The 23,034-nt window shown below is 39.0% G+C and overlaps 1 protein-coding gene across 1 annotated transcript in view; it reads right to left on the reverse strand.

Annotated features, from left to right (window-relative positions):
- The window catches only part of LOC149226378 (cullin-4-like), an 87,751-nt gene that overhangs the window by 62,557 nt on the left and 2,160 nt on the right, over nt 1–23,034 (reverse strand). Inside the window, exons 2-3 of the mRNA XM_089377473.1 lie at nt 9,116–9,231; nt 8,665–9,011 (exon numbers count right to left, since the gene is read on the reverse strand). Of these exons, the coding sequence (XP_089233599.1) occupies nt 8,665–9,011; nt 9,116–9,231 (463 nt within the window). The remainder of the gene's footprint in view (nt 1–8,664; nt 9,012–9,115; nt 9,232–23,034) is intronic.

A 23,034-nucleotide genomic window follows, 5' to 3' on the forward strand; every position in this document is an offset into this window, starting at 1 on the left:
AGGACACAGTGATGAAGATATGCCCTAATCCTCCACGTTGTCCCAAGGGTGACCTAGCCGCAGTCAAGGAAGGTTATCTACGCTGCAAGGAGAAGCCCTCTATAGGCTGTCTAAGGAAGATCATATGTTGTACCTAGTCGTAGTCAAGGAGGGTTACTAACATGCCCTAGCCGCAGTAAGGAAGATTAGGCCAGCGAGGGTTTGTAGGGACGTTCTCAGGTGACCAAGTGCTGGAAGGAGGGCCAAAGTACCTTGCTGGAGGGCTGCCATAACTTGGCACTGTTTTGGGCAAGAAAAATGCAGGGATATTCTCTTGTAACAGCTGAGTAAAGGGACCTTTCTGTTGTGACTAGGCCATAAGCCTATAGGTACTATTTTGAGGGTCAAACACACCTATACAAGTAATTGTAGGTGCCTCCTCAAACAGCGTGATCACTCAACTTGGAGAGGAAAGGAGGCCGCATAATTTAAGATGTGCTTTGGGCATGACTATTGGGTTGTTGTAGGTTACTGTGGGAGCCCTAACCAGTGACCAAAACACTGCCTATAAACAGAAGTGCAGAAGTATGGCAACTTGTGCTTCGACTTGTTTGATTGGAGAGGTCTCTTCATTGATGATGAGATTTTATATACTGCCACATAGGAACAGTGGGACAACAATGGCACAAAGGGACAACAACAATAACTAACAGTGGGACAGCAATGGCACAAAGGGATAGCAGCAATAACCAACAATGGGACAGCAATGGCACAAAGGTACAGCAGCAATAACATGTGGCAGCGATGGCACAATGGGACAGCAGCAACAGCAAGGTGCAGCAAGCACATGGTGGCAAGCATGGTGCTGCAAGCACATTAGGACAGCGGTATAGTAAGCAAGGTGCAGCAAGCACATGGTAACAAGCATGGTGTAGCAAGCACATGAGACAATATGGCAACGTGGTACAACATACCACATGGGATAGCGGTGTGGCAACATGGTGCAGCAATGGCCATGATGCAGTACAGTGATGGGTACAGTCATCATTGGTGAAGCATGATGAGATGCAACATAGTGATGATGGGTGCAACATGGTGCAGCACAGTGAGGTGTAGCATGATGATGAGGAGCAGCACAATGATGGGTGCAGAAAGGCGATGGAGTCACATTAGAGAATCAGTTGAAGCACCATGTCTTCAACTAAGTTCAGCTTCCTCACGTATCATCTTCTTAGAGATGATCTATGCTCTTATTTAGATAAGTCAAAGTGTTGACTTCTATTGTATATGTACTCTCTCTCTCTCTACTGAACTATTGAAGAACATATAAGAAGAATTGATCAAGGGTTTCCCCACATTGGGGTTTCTCCCTAGCTAGCGCCACATCTTGTGTCCTCTTGTCTTGGCTTGCCTTCTGCGATTTATGTTTATGTTCTATCTGCAATTTACTATTACGCTGATGTGATTGCTAATGTGATTGCTGATGTGATTGCTAATCTAGAAAAGATATTGAGCTAACTGTGAAAATTGAAATAAATTGCTCTAAGCATAGAACATACCTAAAATTAACACTTGCAGTATCCTTCTTGTGAGGACACTCTCTAGCGAAGTGGCCAAACCTATTATAATCGAAGCATCTTCCTTTCCTTCCTTGTTTGAATCCTGGCTTGAATCCTTGTCCTTGATTCCTAGGACCATCATTGCTCCTTCTCTTATAATGAGCGAAGAAGGCGGTAGGATTTTTTCCATTAGAGGGCTTGTCTCTTTCCATCATCCTTATTTCTTCTTGAGTGCATCAAAATAATAGTTCATCAAATCTCGGAATCATGTCGTTGAGAATGGTAGTGTTGAACACACCCAATATCTTTTAAGGCCAATAAGAGAGAGCTCTTTGTCACCAGTGACTTCACCAATAGCTAGGAGATCATTCTTGATCTCGGTAATCCTCACAAAGTAGGATTGGATAGATTCTCGTCTCTCCATCTTGATATCTTTCAACTTGTTCTTGAGAAAGAGAATTTGATTTGCATTATTTATTTTGAACATCCAAACCAACTTTTCATACATCACCTTAGATGTTTCCAAATCAGAAATATAGGCAACCAAAGGCTTATGAATGAATCAACAATAATCTTTTTAGATTTAACCTCACCTTTCTTGTACTTGGTTTGTGCAGTAGCAGATGCAATTGAAGGAGGCTTTGTTATTCTTCCTTTGACATAGTCCACAGCATCATTTTCTTCTAATGTCAAATCCAAAGTCATCTTCCATGCATGATAGTCAGATTTGTCCTTGAGCTTGTCCTCAGATTTAAAGAAAGATGTAGTCGTCACTGGGACTAATTCTAAGTCCTTGTCCAACAAGTTCCCTTGGTGATTGCTTTGTTTCACTCCTGCTTGTGCTTTGTCTTCACCTGAGCTCTGATACCATGTTAATTTTAGATAACAATGGTATGTTTTATGCTTAAGCACAATTTACTTCAATGTTCCTTTAGCAACCCAATGACAATTTCCAATTATATCCAGTAACAATGACACTAACATATAAACATTGACAGTAAATGCAGATAGAACATAAAATCATATGCAGAAGACAAGCCAAGACAAGAGGACACAAGATGTGGCGGATGCTAGTGCCAAACCCTAATGTGGTGAAACCCTTTGATCAAATCTTCTTATTATTCTTCAATAGTTCAGCAAAGAAAGAGAGTACAAATATCATGAATACAAGCCCAAAACAGATCTGCCAAATCAACAGTCAATGCAACCCTAACCATAAAGTCAACGGTGATCAAAGTTGCCCCAAATCATCCTCTAATCAGCTCGATCAACAATAGAAAAAGGAGGCCTCCAAAGAGGGTCAAAGTCAACCCAAAACAGATCGATCAAACCATGTAATTTCTGCGGCCAAACCAAAAACTCAACATTGCTGTCAACACAGTCAAACAGTCCCCAATCGCCTTGAATTTCGTGCTAAAGAATGCGGCTTGAAAAGATCGAAATTATGCCCCCAAAACAAAATTCAACGCATGGTCAAAGTGCCCACATCAACATTGGTCAACAACGCCCTAATCACAAAAATTTCAGCCTCCTGAAATCTGCCTTCCTTCCACACGTGCAAAGAAGAGAGAGCCTCCAAGTGTACGAACCAATCAAGAGAGGAGATAGAAGATTATGTGATGAGATGAGTGATGTTCAAATGAGATAAGGGTCACTCCTATTTATACAAATCGTTGAGGGTGAGGAGACACACCGATTGGGCTTCATGAGCCTACATTTGACTGAGGCTGACCTTGACAATTTGCCCATGAGAGAATAAATTCAAAATTCCATTACTGCTTGTCAAAATGAGACGATCTTTATATCAAAATTGTACCTCTTGGAGAGAGGAATCCAATGCAATAATCATCTCCATCATATGAGTTGTCCTAAAGTGGAAGTTGGCCCTAGTTGCCAATTTTAACAAGTTGTTTAGGTCGCATGGCGGTATAGTTAGTAGATGAGCATAGGTCAAGTTGAGTGAGGATTTGGCGCCCAATTCCACGAGTGAAACAACTAGTCTACAGAGGATCATGTCGCAGGCAAAATGTTGTGTTGGGTATGGTTAAGTTGTTGCACAATCCAATGGCTAGCTAGAAGTCACTAGATAGAGAATCTGTTGCAACATTCATGAGTTGGTAGTGGCCAACGGAGTAGGTACAAAGGATAGTACCAAGCTTGGCAACAAGATTGGCAGAGGTCAACCTTCAAAGGGAGAAAGGGAGACTATGCCAGTCAAGGGATTGGCAACAAGTTATTTCAGTGGGTGTCTCAAAGGATCTAGGTCGACCCACAAGGAAGACCTTGGTAAACCTACAAACCAACAGTGGTGCTAAAAGGACTTAACACAAGGGATATGGAAATAGACTAAAGGGTTTGGAGAAAAGCCACAGTACTATGGGTGTTGAAACTCGGGTGGAGTTTGCTCTCAGTCTCGATGATCAAGAAGAGGTTTGGTGTAGTGTCCCAGGATGGACAAGCACTGATCGGACCCAAGAGATCTAGCTTAGACAGTGGCTACGTCATTGGACTTAGAGAGAGCAACCTATATAGGCTAAAGGGCCAACCTATTTAAGCAATGTTAGGAAGCAAAACTATGACTAAGAACAAGGAGTTGGTAGCTCTGAAAGTTGAGTAGCTCAGAGGCACAAGGGATAAGGCAGTAGACTAGAGGGTTTAGAGAAAAGCCACAACACTATGGGTGTTGAAACTTGGGTGGAGTTTGCTCTCAGTCTCGATGATCAAGAAGAGGTTTGCTGTAGTGTCACAGGATGGACAAGCACTAATCAGACCCAGGGGATCTAGCTTAGACAGTGGTTGTGTCATTGGAGTTAGAGAGAGCAACCTATATAGGCTAAAGGGATAACCTATTTAAGCAATGTCAAGAAGAAAAACCGTGACTAAGAACAAGTAGCTGGTAGCTCCAAAAGTTGAGCAACTAAGAGGGAGCCAGCCTTCAGGTTCAAGAGGGGAGGAGCAGCCAACAGATTCCTCCCAATCAGTAAAGAAGGCCTCTTGGTATGAGATGACCTTACACGATGTTCAAGAGCAATAGGCTTCAAGGAACAAGTTCACAGGGAGCAGGTCTTCAAGGATCATGGCAAGGAAGCCATCCAATTCAGAAGAAGCAGCCATAGCAACTAATGCAAGTACAGGATCGGAACTAGTTCCAGGTGGCAAAAATGTGTCACGCGTTGAGGGAGTGTCGATGTTTGTAGCTTGGACAACTAGCTTTGCACAGGCCTTATGTCTAGGCGTGCAAAAGTCGCCTACATTCTCCTTAGAACACTTGCTTAAGTGCGACCAAGATTGCTAATGTAACTTAACTTAAGTCTTAGGAAAAAACACATATTATTATGTTGGCTTATTGAGCTAAAAGAAACTTAGGAAAAGTAAATAATTTACTTTAGTGATTATGTATTAATCTTAGCCATTGATCTCAAGTGAGGCGAGATCTAATTTTAGTTGTCAATCACTTTGGAGAATAAGGCTAGGGTTAGGGATTTAACTCAATGTAAAGATATAAAAGAAAGGCTAAGGAGAGGACAAAGATACACTACTAATGTTATCAATACCAAACCAGTGATCAAATTGGAAATCTTTGTGGACCAAGAACTGGTCAAAACCAGACCGGAACCAGTAAAAAGGGACCAAAAAATAGTTGACCAAAAACACAAAATGTAGCATGTCATGTCAAGATTTTGTTTGAGTGATGGGTACATTTTTAGCAGATTCATGATAGAGATGTTCGACAACCAACACCACTAACATCAAAGTACATAGAGGGTTTGGTGCTCTTTATTAAATACTAGTTCCATACTCTCGTACATGCCAAAATCCAATGGAAACGTTGCAATCCCCCCAATCCTGAAATCCTGAAACACTGTTAAGTCTACTGGATTTTGAGTGAAATCTAAATTCTACTTTCTCCATATGAAATCCAAAGAGGTTGGAACCACTCTCAAGCATCCTGAATGAGTGATGGATACATTTTTAGAAAAGTCGTGATAGAGATGTTCGACAACCAATGCCACTAACATAAAAGTACATAAAGGGTTTGGTGCTCTTTATTAAATACCAGTTCTATACTCTCATACATGACAGAATCCAATGGAAATGTTGCAATCCCCCCAATCCTAAAATCCTCAAAAACTGTTAAGTCTGCTGGATTTTGAGTGAAATCTAGAATTCTACTTTCTCCATATGAAATCCAAAGAGGTTGGAACCACTCTCAAGCATCCTGCGTCATTCAATGGTAATGTTAAAAATTTAAGTAAAAGGATGAAAATGAAGGACAAAAAAGAATGTCACTTTGACTTTAAGAATTTAACGTTGCCATGAATTGCATAGCAATACTAGGGCCATAGGCTTGAATATTAAGTTGGCCTAGGGGAGAATTAGAAGTGGGCCCACCAATTAAAAAAGTCAAAAAATAAAAAAAAGAAATTAGTTTAAGCTGACCCGCACAGGTAGAGCCTGTACAAAACCCATCCTGAACCAGTTTATTCTGGTTCCGGTCCAGTTCTGATAACACTGTACACTGCAGCAACACAAGAATGAGAGAGGCATCCCAATGAGTGTTGGGTCCGAGGGAGTGCACAGAGGCTAGAGATTCACATCTGCAGATAAAATTGAGCACCGATTTAGGGCAGATCTGCTGCATCAGATCTAGGTTTATTTTGTATTATGCATTTTCTCAATTGAGCCATTATCCCAAGACGGGAGCCAAAGTAGGTTCTGAATCATTGTTAATGATGAACTGATTTGATTAGGCAGAATCAATGTGTGTTGAGATTGGTTGTTATATTTTTGCTTCCACTGAATGTTAAGAACTTAGCCATGTATTTATTCAATAGATCTGTAATCTGATAAGCCAATAAAGGGTGCTAGGTTCAGAGGAAAATTAACACAATGTCACCTTAGTATTACAGGCCAAAGGCAGGCAATGATAGACATACTATTTTAGAGCTTGGTGTTCACACAATAACGATCAAACCAAACTAGATAATACAGCTCATGACACGGAGTGTACAAGTTACAGGATTGCAAGTGCCCAGTAACACCATGGAACATCATTCTAGACTTCCTTCCTTATACAGGCATTGTTTGGTTGTCTAATGTTAAATCATACCTAGTCTTCAGATTATTTTGTTTGACTTTGATATTTTGGGATCCAGATTGAAGTTCCCTGTTTTTTATTTTCTAACTACTTTCAGCCCTGATTGAGGCATGTTGCAAATTACAATTTCTTGTTTGTTGTTACAATTCCTTTCCAAAGGCCGAATTCTTAATATCATTGTTCCTTATATGTTCTTGCAAACACTTTCCTGGCCAACTCTGAATATTGACTTCATTAAAATTTCCAAATTCCTTTATTGTTTAAAAAGTAATTTCTGGAGCCACAATTCATCATCTCGGATTCATTCAAAAACTAAACATAAACATAACGAAAGCCCATAATTCTTGAACTAGAAACATCCAAATGAGGTGGTGTATTTCAAGGTTACTACCATTTGTAGGAAAAATAATACACACTTCAAGTTAAACACAATACCAATAGATTTACATAATTTTAAATGCCATTATTTCTGTTGCCATAAATAACTTTAAAATGAAAATTGGAACTCGACATAGAGAAAAAGCCAAGGCAGAAAATTCTGTCACCATATTTTGACAACCATAAGAATCCATCGTTATTTTTATTTCTTGCCTGCATGCATTAATAACTCGCATTATCTGGAACAATAAAATTCATTTACTGATCTTAATACTATTTGACTTCTCTCTTGTTGGCATGTAGTAACAACTTGCATAACCACAGCAATAAAATTCATTTACTGATCTTAAAAATATTTGCTCCATTGGGAGACCCAACCACCCCTCTGTTATGATCTTCTGAATATTATCATGGCTGGATACTGGTAAACCCAACCACCCTCACACCATTATCATTATGGTAAACCCAATCAACCCTTCATCGTTATCATGACTAGAAAATAAAAATGCAGGAAACAAATACATATATAGTATGTTAATAAAATGTGAAATAATGTCTATGGAGGAGGATCTTATAACATGGAAAAGGCCTTTTAATGTTAGACAATATTTTGATTTCCAATTTGTCACTTAGTTCCTCTTCACAGATTTGTCTTTCCTATAAGGTCAGTAATCCCCTCCAGTAACATTTCAGCTCTCAACCAATATTTCATGCCTTGCTTGATTTCAACCATCTAAACCTTCATCTAGGCAGGCTTCATGAATTCTGCAGAGCCTGAACAAAATAATATTCGATAATAACACTGCAAAAGGCTTAAAAACTCTGGTAATAGCACCACCAAGCAGATTGTTTAGGTTTTAAATGTTTCTTATTTCCTTTAGCTTCCACTCCAAAGTCTGACATACTCATATGCTTCATAATGTTGTTTCCTTTAAGCTTCATTAACAGAAGTTTTCAATGTGATATATTTGACGAAATCAATCAATCACTTCCCTCTGTGATAAAAGGAGTGAAAGGCAATGAAAAGCCTCATTTGAACCTCGTCATTCAAGGCTATGCCATCCCAAGGTGCTACCAAATGGAAAAATCCCACCCTTCAAATGGGAAGTAGCTCTCACTTTCAAAATACTCCCATAACTAAACATACTCCCAGCGGGTACTTTGACTTTCATATTCCACCTTCCAAAATCTTTTGAGCTGCTTAAGTAATGCTCTTTCGTTGAGTGACGGGAATAAACTCTTACAAATCAAGGAGATAAATAAAATAACAGCAAAACATTTAATGCATATAGTACAAATTCAAACAAAAACGAAATGGAAAGCTTCCATTATTTTATTTCACTGTTTAAAAACTAGAAACTACAATATGAATGAAAATTACAGAACATACAAGAATAAAAGTGTCATCATAGTTGAAGTAAAACTTACCATCAAAGTAGGCCAGAAATGGGCATCCCAACATATTTAACACACAGAGAGCAAATTCAAACAAGTAGGGAAGCGAGAGCTTCCATCATTTTCACACAAACAAGCAGGAAAGAGAGAGCTTCCATCATTTTCATTCATTGTTTAAAAACTAGAAACTACAACATTATTACGAATTACAGAACATTCATACATAAAAGAATCGTCATAGTTGACAAAACTTACCTCTCCTTCTCAATCAATCTCAAAAGGCCAGTAACTGTCTTATGCTCAACTTCTGTACATAGCGACAGATGCTTGCGGAATAATTGCAATCCCATGTCCCAAAGAGAACGAATATTTGCAGTTTGTATAACATATGTACGATCAAGATATAGAGCTATGCTTCGAATCATTAGCATTTGATCACAAAGATCTTGCCAACATTTTTCAACAAGTGACAGAAATACTAGGGGATCAGGACTCTGCCCAACTAAAGACTGTAATGTGTCAGCAATATGTGCCTCACATTCTTGCTGAAGCCGACTGTAAAGGTTGCCTGCCATTTTGTGCAAACAAAGGTCCTCTACAGCCTATGACAACAATTAAAACACAATTGATGTCAAGGTCAGTAAGTTTTAAATGTAATAAATCTGTTGTAGTCCTGAAAGTAGACCATGTGAAGAGCATTCCGTACCTGATAAAGTTCCTCCAGGCTGCAGGATACTGGTTGCTTCATATGAATGGCATTAACAGCTTCTTTAAGTTTTTCCCATGTAACCTCTTCAAAATTAGAGGGTATCTTTGGCTTCTCTACAAACACCAAAATAGAGGATTACAATCTTAGAACCACTTCATTAAATACTGCAAAATGCATAGACACAAACAGAATGCAACTAAAGAACACAATTAAATAAGGTGCAACTTAAAAGGATTATTCATATGACGGTGTGACATAAAATTCTCAAACACATAGCAAAATCTCCAGTCTAGACAAGACAATGTATAAAGGCAAGCAATGTTACGGACCCATTTGTTTTACAACTTCTAAAGCTGCTTTTGAAAAGAATGATTTAGAAGCATTCTCAAGCCAGACGAGAGAAAAGAAGAAATGACTATAGGCCAGTTGCACTGCTAACCCATAAGATCTGCAACACCCAAAGGCCATGGTGATCCAAAAATTTAAAAACATTGCCGTCCCCTTTGCTCTACTTCACTTCAAAATTATTCTTACTTGAAACTACTCAAGTGATTCCATTCTCTTTGGCATAATCCTTAGTATGTGTTATAACACAAAAGTGTAAAGTTCCAAGCCCCAAGCTGATAGCTTTGTGGAATCCAAGAAGAGTGCCAATTGTCACTTCAGCAGCTCTTCCCCGCACTATAGGTTGGCTCTTCTCCAATGCAAAGGGGGTTTCCCTGAGGCAGGATTGTTAAGACTATAAAATGGAGGCTCAAAGCGAAGTTTGAAAAGTAAGCATTAACAAAGGTTTTAGTATAAGGAAATGGAAATGAGGGCAGGGATATGGGGAAAAAATGGGAAGAAGAAGGTGACAAGGAATGAAATGATATGTTAGGAGACCAGTGCCTATCAACCTATGGGACCAATGGAATCATGAAATACCGCATGAATGAAAGAGTCAATTTGCAACAATCAACTATTTTAAGATAGGATATATGGTAGAAAAGCCTAATTTGGTGCATTCAACTTATTTAGAAAAAATAACTAGTTTTGGTACATTCATAATTTAATTATGTACTCCAGGTAAAAAGAGCTAAGTTTGATACAAATAACTTTCAGTGTATTTGCTGTGGAAACTAGTCTTGAAGGGTTGGATTTGCCACTCATCCCACAAATATTAAGGTATTGCTTTTATGGATGCATTATGATTCCAATCAGCAACTAGTTTGATAGAAGATGGATAACACCGGAGAAATAAAACAGCAAGAAAAACAAGAGGGAGAACCTCCTCATATTGCTTTACTTGTAAATGGATAGGCTTACACATTAGCATGATAGAAAGGTAGTTTTCTCAACACACTAACAACAAAAGAGCATAACAAGCCCATACAACAAAATAAAGCAATAGCTCACTTCTTCATTAAGTTTTCATGTTTGATATACAAAGAAGCCCAACATTGACCTTCGACTCCAAACTCCTATTCTCCTATCACTTCTAAGTCTCTCCATGTTCCAAATCCCCCCATCTACTATGAATGTAAAGAAAAATCCTTTTATAGAGGAAGCTTAATCCTTTCTCAATAAAATACAATATTTTCCTAACTCTATGACAAGTCAAACAAAAATAAAATATTGTATTTAGGTCTCATCACCATCAAGGTTGACTTGTCAACTATGATCCCTAGTCTCCATTCTCTCCAAGAGAAGTCACACTGTCTAAAATTAATGAAGTAATGTGAAATACAAACCTCCAAGAGAGAGGGTGCATCACTAGAGATAAGATTTTGACCATGTTAAGATGCTAAAAATGTCCACATCAAGAGCACACTCCAAGATGCACAATTAGAAGTACATTAAAATACTCCATAACATAAGGGAGTGTGCTCCATGGTCCACCGAGAAAAATTCTCCAAGTGTGCCCTCCAAGATGCATGAGATAAGAACATAATATAATCCCTCACCAAGAGAGCACTCTTCAACCACCTCCTCAAAATAGTTAGTGTGGTCCACAAGCTGCATGATCACGTGTGCATTAAGTATCCTCCATGAAGCACATATGGATCTCCATGGGTAGTATGTCCCATCACATGTGGGAAGTGTGGAAAGGTGTGCAAGAACCAAGTCAACAAGGAACTCCTTTCTACATGTGAACTCCAAAGTAGGCCACTCCAAATTATACATAGATAAGTATGCAAGATGCCTTCAATAAGTGGAGTGCTTCACATGTAAGACAAGTCAACAACCTTGGGACCTTCAACAACCTCCCAAAGTAGAAAGATTCCTCTCAAGCTCTTTCTCCAATGTGTAACCACTTCCCCAATGAATAACAAAATATGCTCGATGGTGATTACAACTCCTCAAAACTTGTGTAAGGAGTCAACAACAATATAGTAATCATTCAAATGCACTCAACTAACTCCATAAAGATGTGCCCTAGAAAAGTGTGCCAACCTCCAAAAAATCATTAAATAATGCCCCACCATGCCATAGATCCACATGCAACCCAACAAACTCCAAGACAATGGAGATGGCCTCTCCACTCAAGCAAAATAATAATAAATATTGATGATCTACCTCAACATGTGTAGCAAAGAAGGGGTGCATTCCATCGAAGAATTGTACCATGTTACATAAAGTTGTCTACAAACCAAAACCCCATCATAGTACCAAGTTAAGCCACTATAAAAGAAATAAGGCTTGACCCTAGGGCGCACCACCACCAAGGGACTACTACATCAATATCACATCAACAAAGCTTTAGGAAAGTATTATATCACCATGAAAGCCCATGTACTACTCCCCTCTAACTCAAATTCGAGAAATAATAGACATCAATTGTTGATGTTAGTAGCTCGAGTGAGTACTTCCCCAATGAATAACAAAATATGCTCGATGGTGATTACAACTCCTCAAAACTTGTGTAAGGAGTCAACAACAATATAGTAATCATTCAAATGCACTCAACTAACTCCATAAAGATGTGCCCTAGAAAAGTGTGCCAACCTCCAAAAAATCATTAAATAATGCCCCACCATGCCATAGATCCACATGCAACCCAACAAACTCCAAGACAATGGAGATGGCCTCTCCACTCAAGCAAAATAATAATAAATATTGATGATCTACCTCAACATGTGTAGCAAAGAAGGGGTGCATTCCATCGAAGAATTGTACCATGTTACATAAAGTTGTCTACAAACCAAAACCCCATCATAGTACCAAGTTAAGCCACTATAAAAGAAATAAGGCTTGACCCTAGGGCGCACCACCACCAAGGGACTACTACATCAATATCACATCAACAAAGCTTTAGGAAAGTATTATATCACCATGAAAGCCCATGTACTACTCCCCTCTAACTCAAATTCGAGAAATAATAGACATCAATTGTTGATGTTAGTAGCTCGAGTGAGTACTTCCGCACAGGCCTAAGTGCCTAGGTGTGGGGAAGTCGCCTAATTGACCTTTAACCTTAGAAATTACTTCAATTACTAAATAATTGACTTTTATAAGATATAGTGAGTTAATCTAATGAAATGCAAAGTTTATTTGCATTACTGAATTAGATGAAATCTCAACCATTGATCTCAAGTGATGTTGAGATCTAATCTCAACCGTCAATGACTTTAGATATTAGGGTTGTGGATTCAGTCAATAACTCAAACTTATAAAAGAAAGGTTGTTAAGTTAAGGGAGGAGACACATCTTGAGCCAAGACACAGTCAGAGTGTCAGAGTGACATCTCAGTGATTGGGTGAAGAACGACTCCATCAAAGTGTGCAAGGTTCAAGGAAGAGTGCAAGCGACAATAAGGGAAGGGATCCAAATCAACCAGTAGAGTGGAAAGACAAATCAACTAGATCAATTCCAGGGTCTTGTTGTATTGATATTTTTCCTTACAGGGTCATTATCCCAAGAAGGGGGCCCTTGTATGTTATAGACTTTAATTAATGAAACAACAGATTTAAAGAGGAGAAATTATTTGTGCATGTGTATGAGATTGGTGTTTTAATTTACTTCCATTGTTATATTTTGTTTGTTTTAAAACATCAGTCATGTATTTTTTATTCAGTAGACCTAATCTACTAGGAAGTAATTAACCAACGTTGTTAGGGTTAGGAAATTAACATGGTATCAAAGCACAACCTCTGAAGACCAATCTCTAAGAATTGCACAATGAATTGGTCATACGAGTAACATACAGAATCAAAGTTGTAACATAAAGAATCAAAGTTGTACGAATCAAGCCATATGTAGAACAAGAAGAATCAATCGTACAAGTAACATACATAAGCATAGTTGTACGAATCAAGCCATATGTAGACACAACCAAGCATAAAAGTTTAAGTCTCTACACCGAGGAGTTGCGCACACAAGTGATTATAGGATGCATGCTTCAGAGGCGACAGAGGTAAGAAAAAAATACAATAAAAGTTTAAAGGACCGCCACTGACAGAGAAAGAGTCACCAAAGGAAAGTGAGTCGTCAGCAGGTCACAAGGTGACAAGTTGAGGGTGGATGGACATGCGGTCGTGGGTCAAAAATGTTGCACGAAGGGCACAAGCTGCTAAAGAAAATTGCTAGAGCCACACCTAAGACATCACGTTGTATAGTACAAGCAGATAAGGATAGTCGTTGCCCACACGAGTACTAGTCGCCAAGTAATTATGTATGCAGTCGTATGACGGCTCAAGTGATGAAAAACGGCAGTTGTGTGTCAGACACACAAAGAAATTATAATAGCCATTGTACAGTGGCGACCGCCAACAACAAACAATGTGCAAGAGACCTATACCATACATCGACAGCAGGACACGGGAAGTACAATCATATGAAGGCAATATGCACGAATACAGTAAAGCTACAATAGTAACAGGGGACGGCCTCGTACACACAATGATTAAGAAGAGTACAAGTAACAAAATCCAGGTACATGGGCAAGAAAAGTTGCCTAGTTGCACAGGATAAGGCTAGAAGTGATTGGCGAAGGTCACTCTTCATAGAGAAAGGGAGACCATATTGATCAAAAGTTTGGTGAAAAATAATTTTTTGTGGGTGTTTCAAAGGGCCAAAACATAAATCCAAAAGAGGCCTTAGAAAATCTACAAACAAACAACTTTATTTCTTTTCTTATGGATGCTAGAAAGTCATAGCATAAAGCAGAAAAATTATTAGATCTAGAGATGGCAACAACCAATTTGAGATTTGAGGATAGGTTGGATGGAGCATCTAACTTCCTGCCCTGAAAGGCAAGGGTTACTTTGTTGTTGAAAGAAAGTGACCCTGACGAGCTTGTTGATAAGGAGATTCAATTACCAACAAATCCAACACAGTTGTTAGCCCATGAAAAGGACATTAGAACTTAGCAAGTCATCATGGTTACCATGAAGGATAATTTGATCCCTCACTTGGCAAAAAAGAAGACAACCAAGGAGATGTTCAAAGCTCTAGTGGACCTATTCCAAAATGACACCATGAACATGAAGAAGTTCTTGAGAAACAAGCTCAGATCCATCCACATGTCAAGGCTTGAAAATGTTACGAGTTACTTCATGATGATCAACTAGACACAATATCAACTTGCAGAGATTGGGGAGAATGTGGAGGACATAGAGCTCATAAATGTGGCATTGAATGGTTTTCCCAAGTCATCAGAACCATTGGTGAAGAGAATCTACACTCAAGAGAAAGTTGCCAATTAGGAGAGACTTTAAAATGACTACATCTAGAAATGGACTCGGGAGGAGTCTACGTCTGTTAAGCAAGGAAATGGAGTGGAGAACCCAGGCCTGGTCAATTTGACAAAGAAGGGCAAAGGGAAGGGTTCTAATGGTAATAATGAGGGAGAAACCTCTCAACCAAAGGAGGAGGACTTGAGCAAGCTCAAGTGCTTCATCTACCACAAGAATGGGCACTATGGAACACAGTGCTTGGAGAAGAAGAAGGGGAGGGGACAATCGTAGAAAAAAGAAGCAACAATAGAGGTGCATCTTGATGAGTTTGCAGTGAAGTGCAAGAAGGACTTCTAATTTGTCTCATGTCTATCTACCAACATCATCACTAAGAGTGCTTCGTACTTGGCTAGTGGTGCATCACACCATATGACAAAGGCACATGAAATATTGAGCAGTCTGACAAAGAGAGATTGAGATTTACATGTGGATCTTGGCAATGATGCCAAGTATGCAATGAAGTGTGTTGGAACTATGTATTTCCGACTAGAATCAGAAGGACGTTGGAAGCTAAAAACATATTGGATGTACCATGACTAAAGAAAAACTTGCTCATAGTCTCAGTGTTTGAAGACAAGAGATATGTAGTCATGTTCAAGAATGGATAGGTGCTCATTTGTCCATAGGAGTCTCGCCCAAACGCAACAATGGTTATCCATGTTACAGATAAGATAAAATAAGATAATTTTATTAATGTCCAACGAATGACCATAAATTGATCAATGGGACAAAAATACAACCAATACAAGTACAATGTAGGAGTGTAAATGCAACTCCTAGAAAATCCCAAAGCTAAATCTAGGATAAAATGAAGTAAAGAAAGATACAATAATAGGACAGCCTCATAAACATGTATATAACTAGATAATGTAGAAGGCTAAGTGAATAAGTCAAGGGCAACTTATACAATTTGATGGGCAAACCTATTCAGGCATTGGTACATGACAGTGACAACCTCTGTGAGTTGTGGCAAAGTAGGGTGGGACACTTACACTACAGGGTGTTGTTGATCCTGAAGGCATCTGTAGAGGGTGTGCACTTGGCAAGAATGCCAAGGTTACCTTTCCAGACAGTGAAACTAGGCCCAAGGGGATTTGGGATCTTATTCACTCAAATGTGTGGGGACTGATACTAGTCGCAACTATACAAGGAGCACAGGACTACGTCACATTGACTGGTCACTATTCCAAGAAAACTTTGATCTCCTTCATGAAGACCAAGGAAGAGGTCTTCAATGGATTCTGAGAGTTCAAGGCCTAAGTGGAGAACCAGACAGACAAGAAGATCAAGGTCTTAAGATCAAATAATTTGGGGGGGGGGGGGGGGGGATACACATCCATCAACTTCAAGGATTATGCAAGGAGGCAGGAATCAATGTTTTAAAACTCCAACTCCGACTCGGTATCAACTCGACCAATTTGATTTCAAAGACTCGATCGTTATAAAAAATACATTAAATATTTATTTATTTATTTATTTTTAAAACATATTTTATTAATTTCAAAGATTTTCATTCATGTTTCCAAACACAAAGCTTTAGAATATAGATAGAAGACAACATATGATCAAAGTAGGCTCATGAATATATTCATTATATTAAAATGACACCCAGTGCACTGTCCAATACATACATGATGATGATATAGAGATTAAAAAAAAACACATAACCAAGGAGGCTAGAAATGGCCTCTACAACAAAAGTAAACTGTGAAACATCACTAGTCACCATTGACCAGTACTACTGGCTACTGCTAGAGGAGCCAACGTCATCTGGCTCAACCTCTAAACCAGAGTCAGGCAAGAAACCCATGGCTCCTCATCATCATCATCTCCAACTGCAACTGTAGTAGTGGTAGCACTAGCAGGTTGTGCAACAGTTGGACACTGCGATAGACGAGATATGCGCTTCCGTCGTGGCTGAGCAAAGGAATCACCTGCAATTGGAGGACTTGGGGCTGGGCCTGAGGATGGTACAAGTGGATCTGCATTCAACTGAACATTTTCTTCAAGTGATGCCACCACCTGTACATCCAAATCAAGATCCTCATCAAAATCAAACTCTACTGGATGACTCTCCACTACCCAATCTGATGTTGGATCAATATCTTCCAACACAATGGGATCTGAATCAGGACTTTTGTTCAGCAATTGGTTGTGTTTGAGCCAAAGGTTGTATTGGACATAAACTAGGTTATTTAACCATTTTTTATCCAAATGGTTTCTCTTCTTTGTGTGAATCCTCTCAAAGACAGACCAATTGCACTCACACCCAGTAGCACTACAAGTTTGACTCAAAATACGAATTGCAAACTTCTGCAATTGAGGACAATGGCTACCAAAAGCCTCCCACCATTGTGCTGCAAAAAACATAGTAGTGTAATGAGTTAGCTCAAGTTTCAACTTTCAACAAATTATATCCAACTTTCAAATTATAAACAATTTAACAAAATAAGTATTAAGAATTTGAAAATTGAAATTTTTGTTTACCTAGCTTATCTCCTCCCCTTGCAATCTTTACTAGGTTCTTCCCCAAAGGTAGCTATGGCTTTACTGAATGTTGTGATCTATCGGTGTATCTCTAGCTGATCACACTCCAATGGATTCATGCGATCAATGCAATCAATCAATCCATCTCTAACCTCCCCACTCAAAGCTCCTACCGCCAAGCTTTATAATGATACCGTGGGTTCAAAAAATACCTAACTGCATGTATAGAGCAATGGAGTTGATTGTTCCAGCTTTCATCAATGATTGCCCAAATGGGCCCATACTTAGCCACTTGATCCTTGTATGCCCTCTTTATTTGCTCCTTTTCTTGATCCATTACCTCATAAATGAAGCCCATATCTAATATTTCCCCGTCCACCAACCGCAACACCTTAACCAGTGGCTCAGCAACCTTCACAATCTCTGTTGCCTTTCTCCAAAATATTTCTTCTTTAACTTTCTTTTTCAATTCTTTGCCTTCCTATTTGAGAGACCACTGGCTTTGATTCCATTCATCACTGGAAAATATTTTTACAAGTTTCTATGTTGTGAAAGCATAGATTGCAATGTCAAAAAATGAGTTGCAAATCTAGTGATGGCAAGCCTAATAATACCCCTACCCCTTGTGTGTCTTCTCATAAGGCTCAAAATCCATGAATGATTGTAGACAAATTTTGTTATGCTTTTGGCATGATCTACAATGTTTTTGACCCAATCTAATTTGCCAATATCCTCAAGCATGAGGTCTATGCAATGTGCAGCACATGGGGTCCAAAAGATGGTTTTGTATTTTTCCTCTAACAGTTTACTAGCAAGAACATGGTTAGAGGCATTATCTATGATGACTTGGACAACATTAGCCACCCCCACCTCATCAACAACCTCATCCAATAGTTGAAAAAACAAGTGTCCATCTTTCACCCTATCAGATGCATCAACTGATTTTAGAAACATGGTTCCCTGTGGACAGAAGATAAGAAAGTTTATGATGGTACGATTCCTTTGATCAGTCCATCCATCTAACATGATGGTACATCCTGTTTTTGCCCATGAGTTTTTGAAATCTTTCAAATACTCATTAATGGAGGAAATTTCTTTCTGCAAATGATACCCCCTTAACTCATGCATAGTAGGGCCTTTGAAGCCTTTTCCAGTAGCAAATATGGCATCAAACATAGGCTCAAAATATGGTTAACAAGAAGCATTGAAGGGGATATCAACATCATACCGCCATCTACATATGTAATCACAAGAAATCTCCCTCAATTCTTTCTTCCAATGGTCATCTAAAGTGGGCTACAAAGTTCTACTAACTTCAAGACCATGTGCATCTGATGGAGAGGAGGGTGTGACAGTTAAATAACTTTTGATATTCATATCACCCTTCTTTTTCATTTTACCCTTACCCTTTTCTTGAATAGACTCCAAATAGGGAGGAACATAGTGAAATGGGTTGGATGCATCAGTACAAGGGATAGAAGAAGAACCCTCGAAATCAAAATAGGGGTTGGTGGCCATCATTTTTGTATACTCCTCTTCCTCCCAATTTTAGCCTCTATTTCTTTTTGCCTAGCTTTTTCTTCTTGAAACTTCTCAAATCTATTTAACAACTCCTTCCTAATCTCCCCAATTTGTGGTGATTCACATGTATTAATTTGGCCTCTAATCCCTGCCAAGTGTTGTTTCAACCTATTAATGCCCCTAGGACCATCCTTAATTTTTCTATGGAAAAATTTGCGATGCATTTGACTATCAACCATTTCAGCATATGCCCAAGCAGCATCTTTCACTCTAGGAGCCATTTTTTGACTTGGAAATGAAAGGAAAAATTCTGAAAAGGAAAACAAAAAAAATAGCATTGTTTCAATGTACATTCTTTCACAAAAAACACTCTTTTCAATTTCTAGATTTGCACAAAAAAAATAAATAAGCAAAAACAAATTTTTAGAAGTGAAAAAAATACCTAAGCACAAACTGCCTCCTCAAAGTTGCTCCAACAATCCAACTCCTCAATGTTGCTCCAATGGCTACCCAAGAAGCTCCTCACTCCTGCACAAATGCTTGCCCAAGACTCCTCACTGCTACTCCAAAAACAAACTCCACAACTCCTCACAAATTCTCACTCAAATGCAATGAGATGGTTGTGAGGAAATAATACTCCAAAAACAAACTCCACAACTCCTCACAAATTCTCACTCAAATGCAATGAGATGGTTGTGAGGAAATGAGAGGGGTCGAGTAGCTTTTATAGGATTTCGGAGAGGGAAATGGACCCCAAAGAACCCAAAGGCATATAAGAATGGGCTTTGGGGTCCTCAAAAAATCACACAACAACAAAAAAGCCACTTTTCAGCCGCACCCACCGAGCTAGCCGAGTTAGCTCAAGCTCAGCCAGCTCGGTAACAACCCGACCGGCCGAACCGCGCTGGCCACCGAGCCGACCCGGCCAGGCTTTGACTCGGTCTGGCTCGACCATTTCGAAGTCGGTTCAACCGAATCTTAAAACAATGGCAGGAATAAAGAGGGAGATGACAGTGTCATACAACCCTCAATAAAATGGGTTGTCGAGAGAATGAATCAGCCCATCACTGATTCTGCAAAAGTACGCTACATGATAAAGAGTCAGCTATGTTTCTTTGGGACAAGGCATGTAACACTGCAATATATGTGTAGAATAGGAATCCTCCCAATATCTTGGGGGACAAGAATCCAAAGGACATATTAATAGGGGTGACACCAAAGAGAAAATATGAGGATCTTTGGTTTTCCAATATAGATCCATGTGCCCTTGGAGAAAGGACGAAGATGGGTCCGTCAAGATAGAAGGGGATATTTGTTAGGTATAGTGAGACCTAAAACACTTGCAGGATCTTCATACTAGCACAGAGGAAGACAAATGTCAACAGGCATGTTAAGTTCAAGGAGAACTTGGCATTTAGGAAGTCTCATAAGTTGCCACAAGCAATGACAAAGGAATAGGAGCAGGAGACTCCAAAGGTAGAGTAGCAAGCGAAGGCTTCCAATTTAGGGAGTCAAGCTTCAGGTGGGGAGGAGTCAATAGCGCCTTCAAGTTTTGTCAAGACACCCAAGTGGTTTGACCAAACATTGAGGGATACACAGGTGCATGTGGAGGCTCCTAAGAGCACATTCAACTAGAGCAAGCCTCCAAAGAAGTCTTCGAACTACATGGCACCAATGAGTAAAATCATTGAAGACGCAACAAACCAGAAGGTTTGGAGGAAAGCCATGGTGAAGGATGAGGTATGGAGCAATGTGCCAAGACCGAAGGGACAACTAGTTCCAAGTGGCTCTTCCAAAAGTACCTTTTTCACTAAGAGAGATTGTTGATGTTAGTAGCTCAAGCAAGTACTTCTTCACAATCCTAAGTGTTTAGCCATGTGGAAGTCACCTAACTGACCTTTAATCTTAGTAATTACTTTAATGACTAAGTAGTTGACTTTCATAAGATATAGTGAGTTATCCAATGAAATTCAAAGGTTATTGGCATTGGTGAATTAGATGAATCTCAACCTATATTCTCAAGTGACGATGAGATCTAATCTCAATCTTAAATCACTATGGAGATTAGGGTTGTGGATTTGGTCAATAAATCAAACATATAAAAGGAATGCTTAGCTAAGTGAGAAGACACACCTTGAGCACTAGACTGTGAAAATGAGATCTCACTAATTGGGCGAAGGACTTTCATCTAAGTGTGAAGTGTTTGAGGAAGAGTGTGTGAGGTAGCAAGGGGAAGGATCCAAATCAAATAGCAAACCAAAAGGACAAATCAAGGATCTGATCGGCTCAATTAATTCCAGGTTTTTGATGTATTGGTATTTTTCCCTAGAGATACATTAACTAAAGAAGCGGGTCATTGTATGTTGTAGACTTTAATTAATGAAAAAACAAATTTAAAGGGTAGAAATTATGTGTGCATTTGTACAAGAATGGTGTTTTAATTTACTTCCATTGTTATATTTTGTTTACATGTTAAAATCTTAGCCATATCTTTTATTCAATAGATCTGATCTACTATGATGTAAGTAACCAAGTTGTTGGGGTTAGGAAATTAACATCGACAAGGGCATTTGCATCATCAAATAGATACCCCCCTAGGTGATAGCAATGCTACAAAGATGTAAAGTTATATCACCTAGGGAGATCCCACCAAGGAAAAGTGTATCACCACACCAAATCTGCACCATGCGAAATAAAAACATATGAAGGGTGTTAACTTTGTCAAACATTAAGTAAGTCACCACCACACACTCAATAACAAGGGATCATGTAGAACACCCTCTCCTAGAGACAAACAAATAACACCATGATGCTCAAAGAAAAAACCTAACAAAGTAGCAAGCATCCATATGTAAATTGGATGATCCATAAACTAGAGGCATGAAAGTGGCACCAAACCATAAGATGACCATCCACCATAGAGAACTGAATCCACTCCACCAAAGATCTCAATCAAGTAATCTATTATCAAGAAGAGAAGACACTCCATAAAGGTGTGTGCCCTCAAATCCATCCAAATGCTCCATAAGTACCAATTGCAAACCCCCATCAATGTGATGAAAATCACAATGTGAGACCTCATACAATGAGGTGTAACAATACGTACTTTTAATCTCTCACCATAGCATTTATCCTTTATCATATATATGCAAGATAGCAGATTAGCAATTGCAACTTTTAATATAGCATTTTAGATTCTCATTAGTGTGCTGTTTTATTTCCCATTAATTATATGCCATTATTTTTTAACTTAATATCCACAATGTTTAACTTATTGTTGGAGGCAATCCTGAAAGGAATGGAGGTAATGATGAGACTTGGTCACTAATTCCCAGTGTACTTAGACCAAATATGTGTAGAAATGGATTTTTATATTTTGTATCCCACCCACCTCAATGTGAATATCTCATGTATGACTTGATCAACAATGATCACTCACCTAACTCTAATTTCTATTTCGTGACCCTGAAAATCTTGGCCAAAGATGATCACTCTCCACCAATTTTGTGCTTTCATAAATACCTAATACAATATAGAGTGTACATCATGCATAGTTGCAACAATCTTCTTTTATAATTCGCATTCTTGTTTTTGCATTGTTATTGACCATACTAATATCAGTTAGTATCAAAACCTCAGATCAACTACTTTGGGAATTCTGAAATTCCAGCTTCCTTGGTGTTGCTTTTATTCAGAACTCTACTCAAAATCTCATCTCCAAGCTATTCTAGCAATCCATAGCAAATGAACGCTCTCCTCTCCTATTAGCAGGTCAATAGACATGCATTTAACACCTTCCCACTCCAGCTTCTTTATCCATTTCTCCATAGCCTTCCATAAATTTTCTGCAATCACAGTACTCTTCACAACCTTCAATACCACATGTTTAATTGCCATGCTAGAGTGGGTTCCTATTGTGTCTATCATGGATTCTTGGCACAAATCTTATCATAGATCAGAACTGCAGTACTGCAATTTTGGCATTGAACTTTCAATATCAAGCACACTTGCAATTTTTTCAAATTCTTCCTGCAGTGCCACACTTCTCAGCTCCAGATTGATGTAGCTAGTGTTTCAGTTTTGCATCATGACTTTTGAACTTACCATTTCTCTCCTGGGGTCTATGATTGTCCAATTTGGTGCCTGACAAAAATACCTTGCCATCTATGTCTCCCACTCTGCATGTTGTTTGTT

The sequence above is a fragment of the Pinus tabuliformis genome, chromosome J (genome assembly GCF_031772625.1).
Source record: "Pinus tabuliformis cultivar Carrire ecotype Pingquan chromosome J, CPIR1, whole genome shotgun sequence".
Classification (NCBI taxonomy): Eukaryota; Viridiplantae; Streptophyta; class Pinopsida; order Pinales; family Pinaceae; genus Pinus; species Pinus tabuliformis.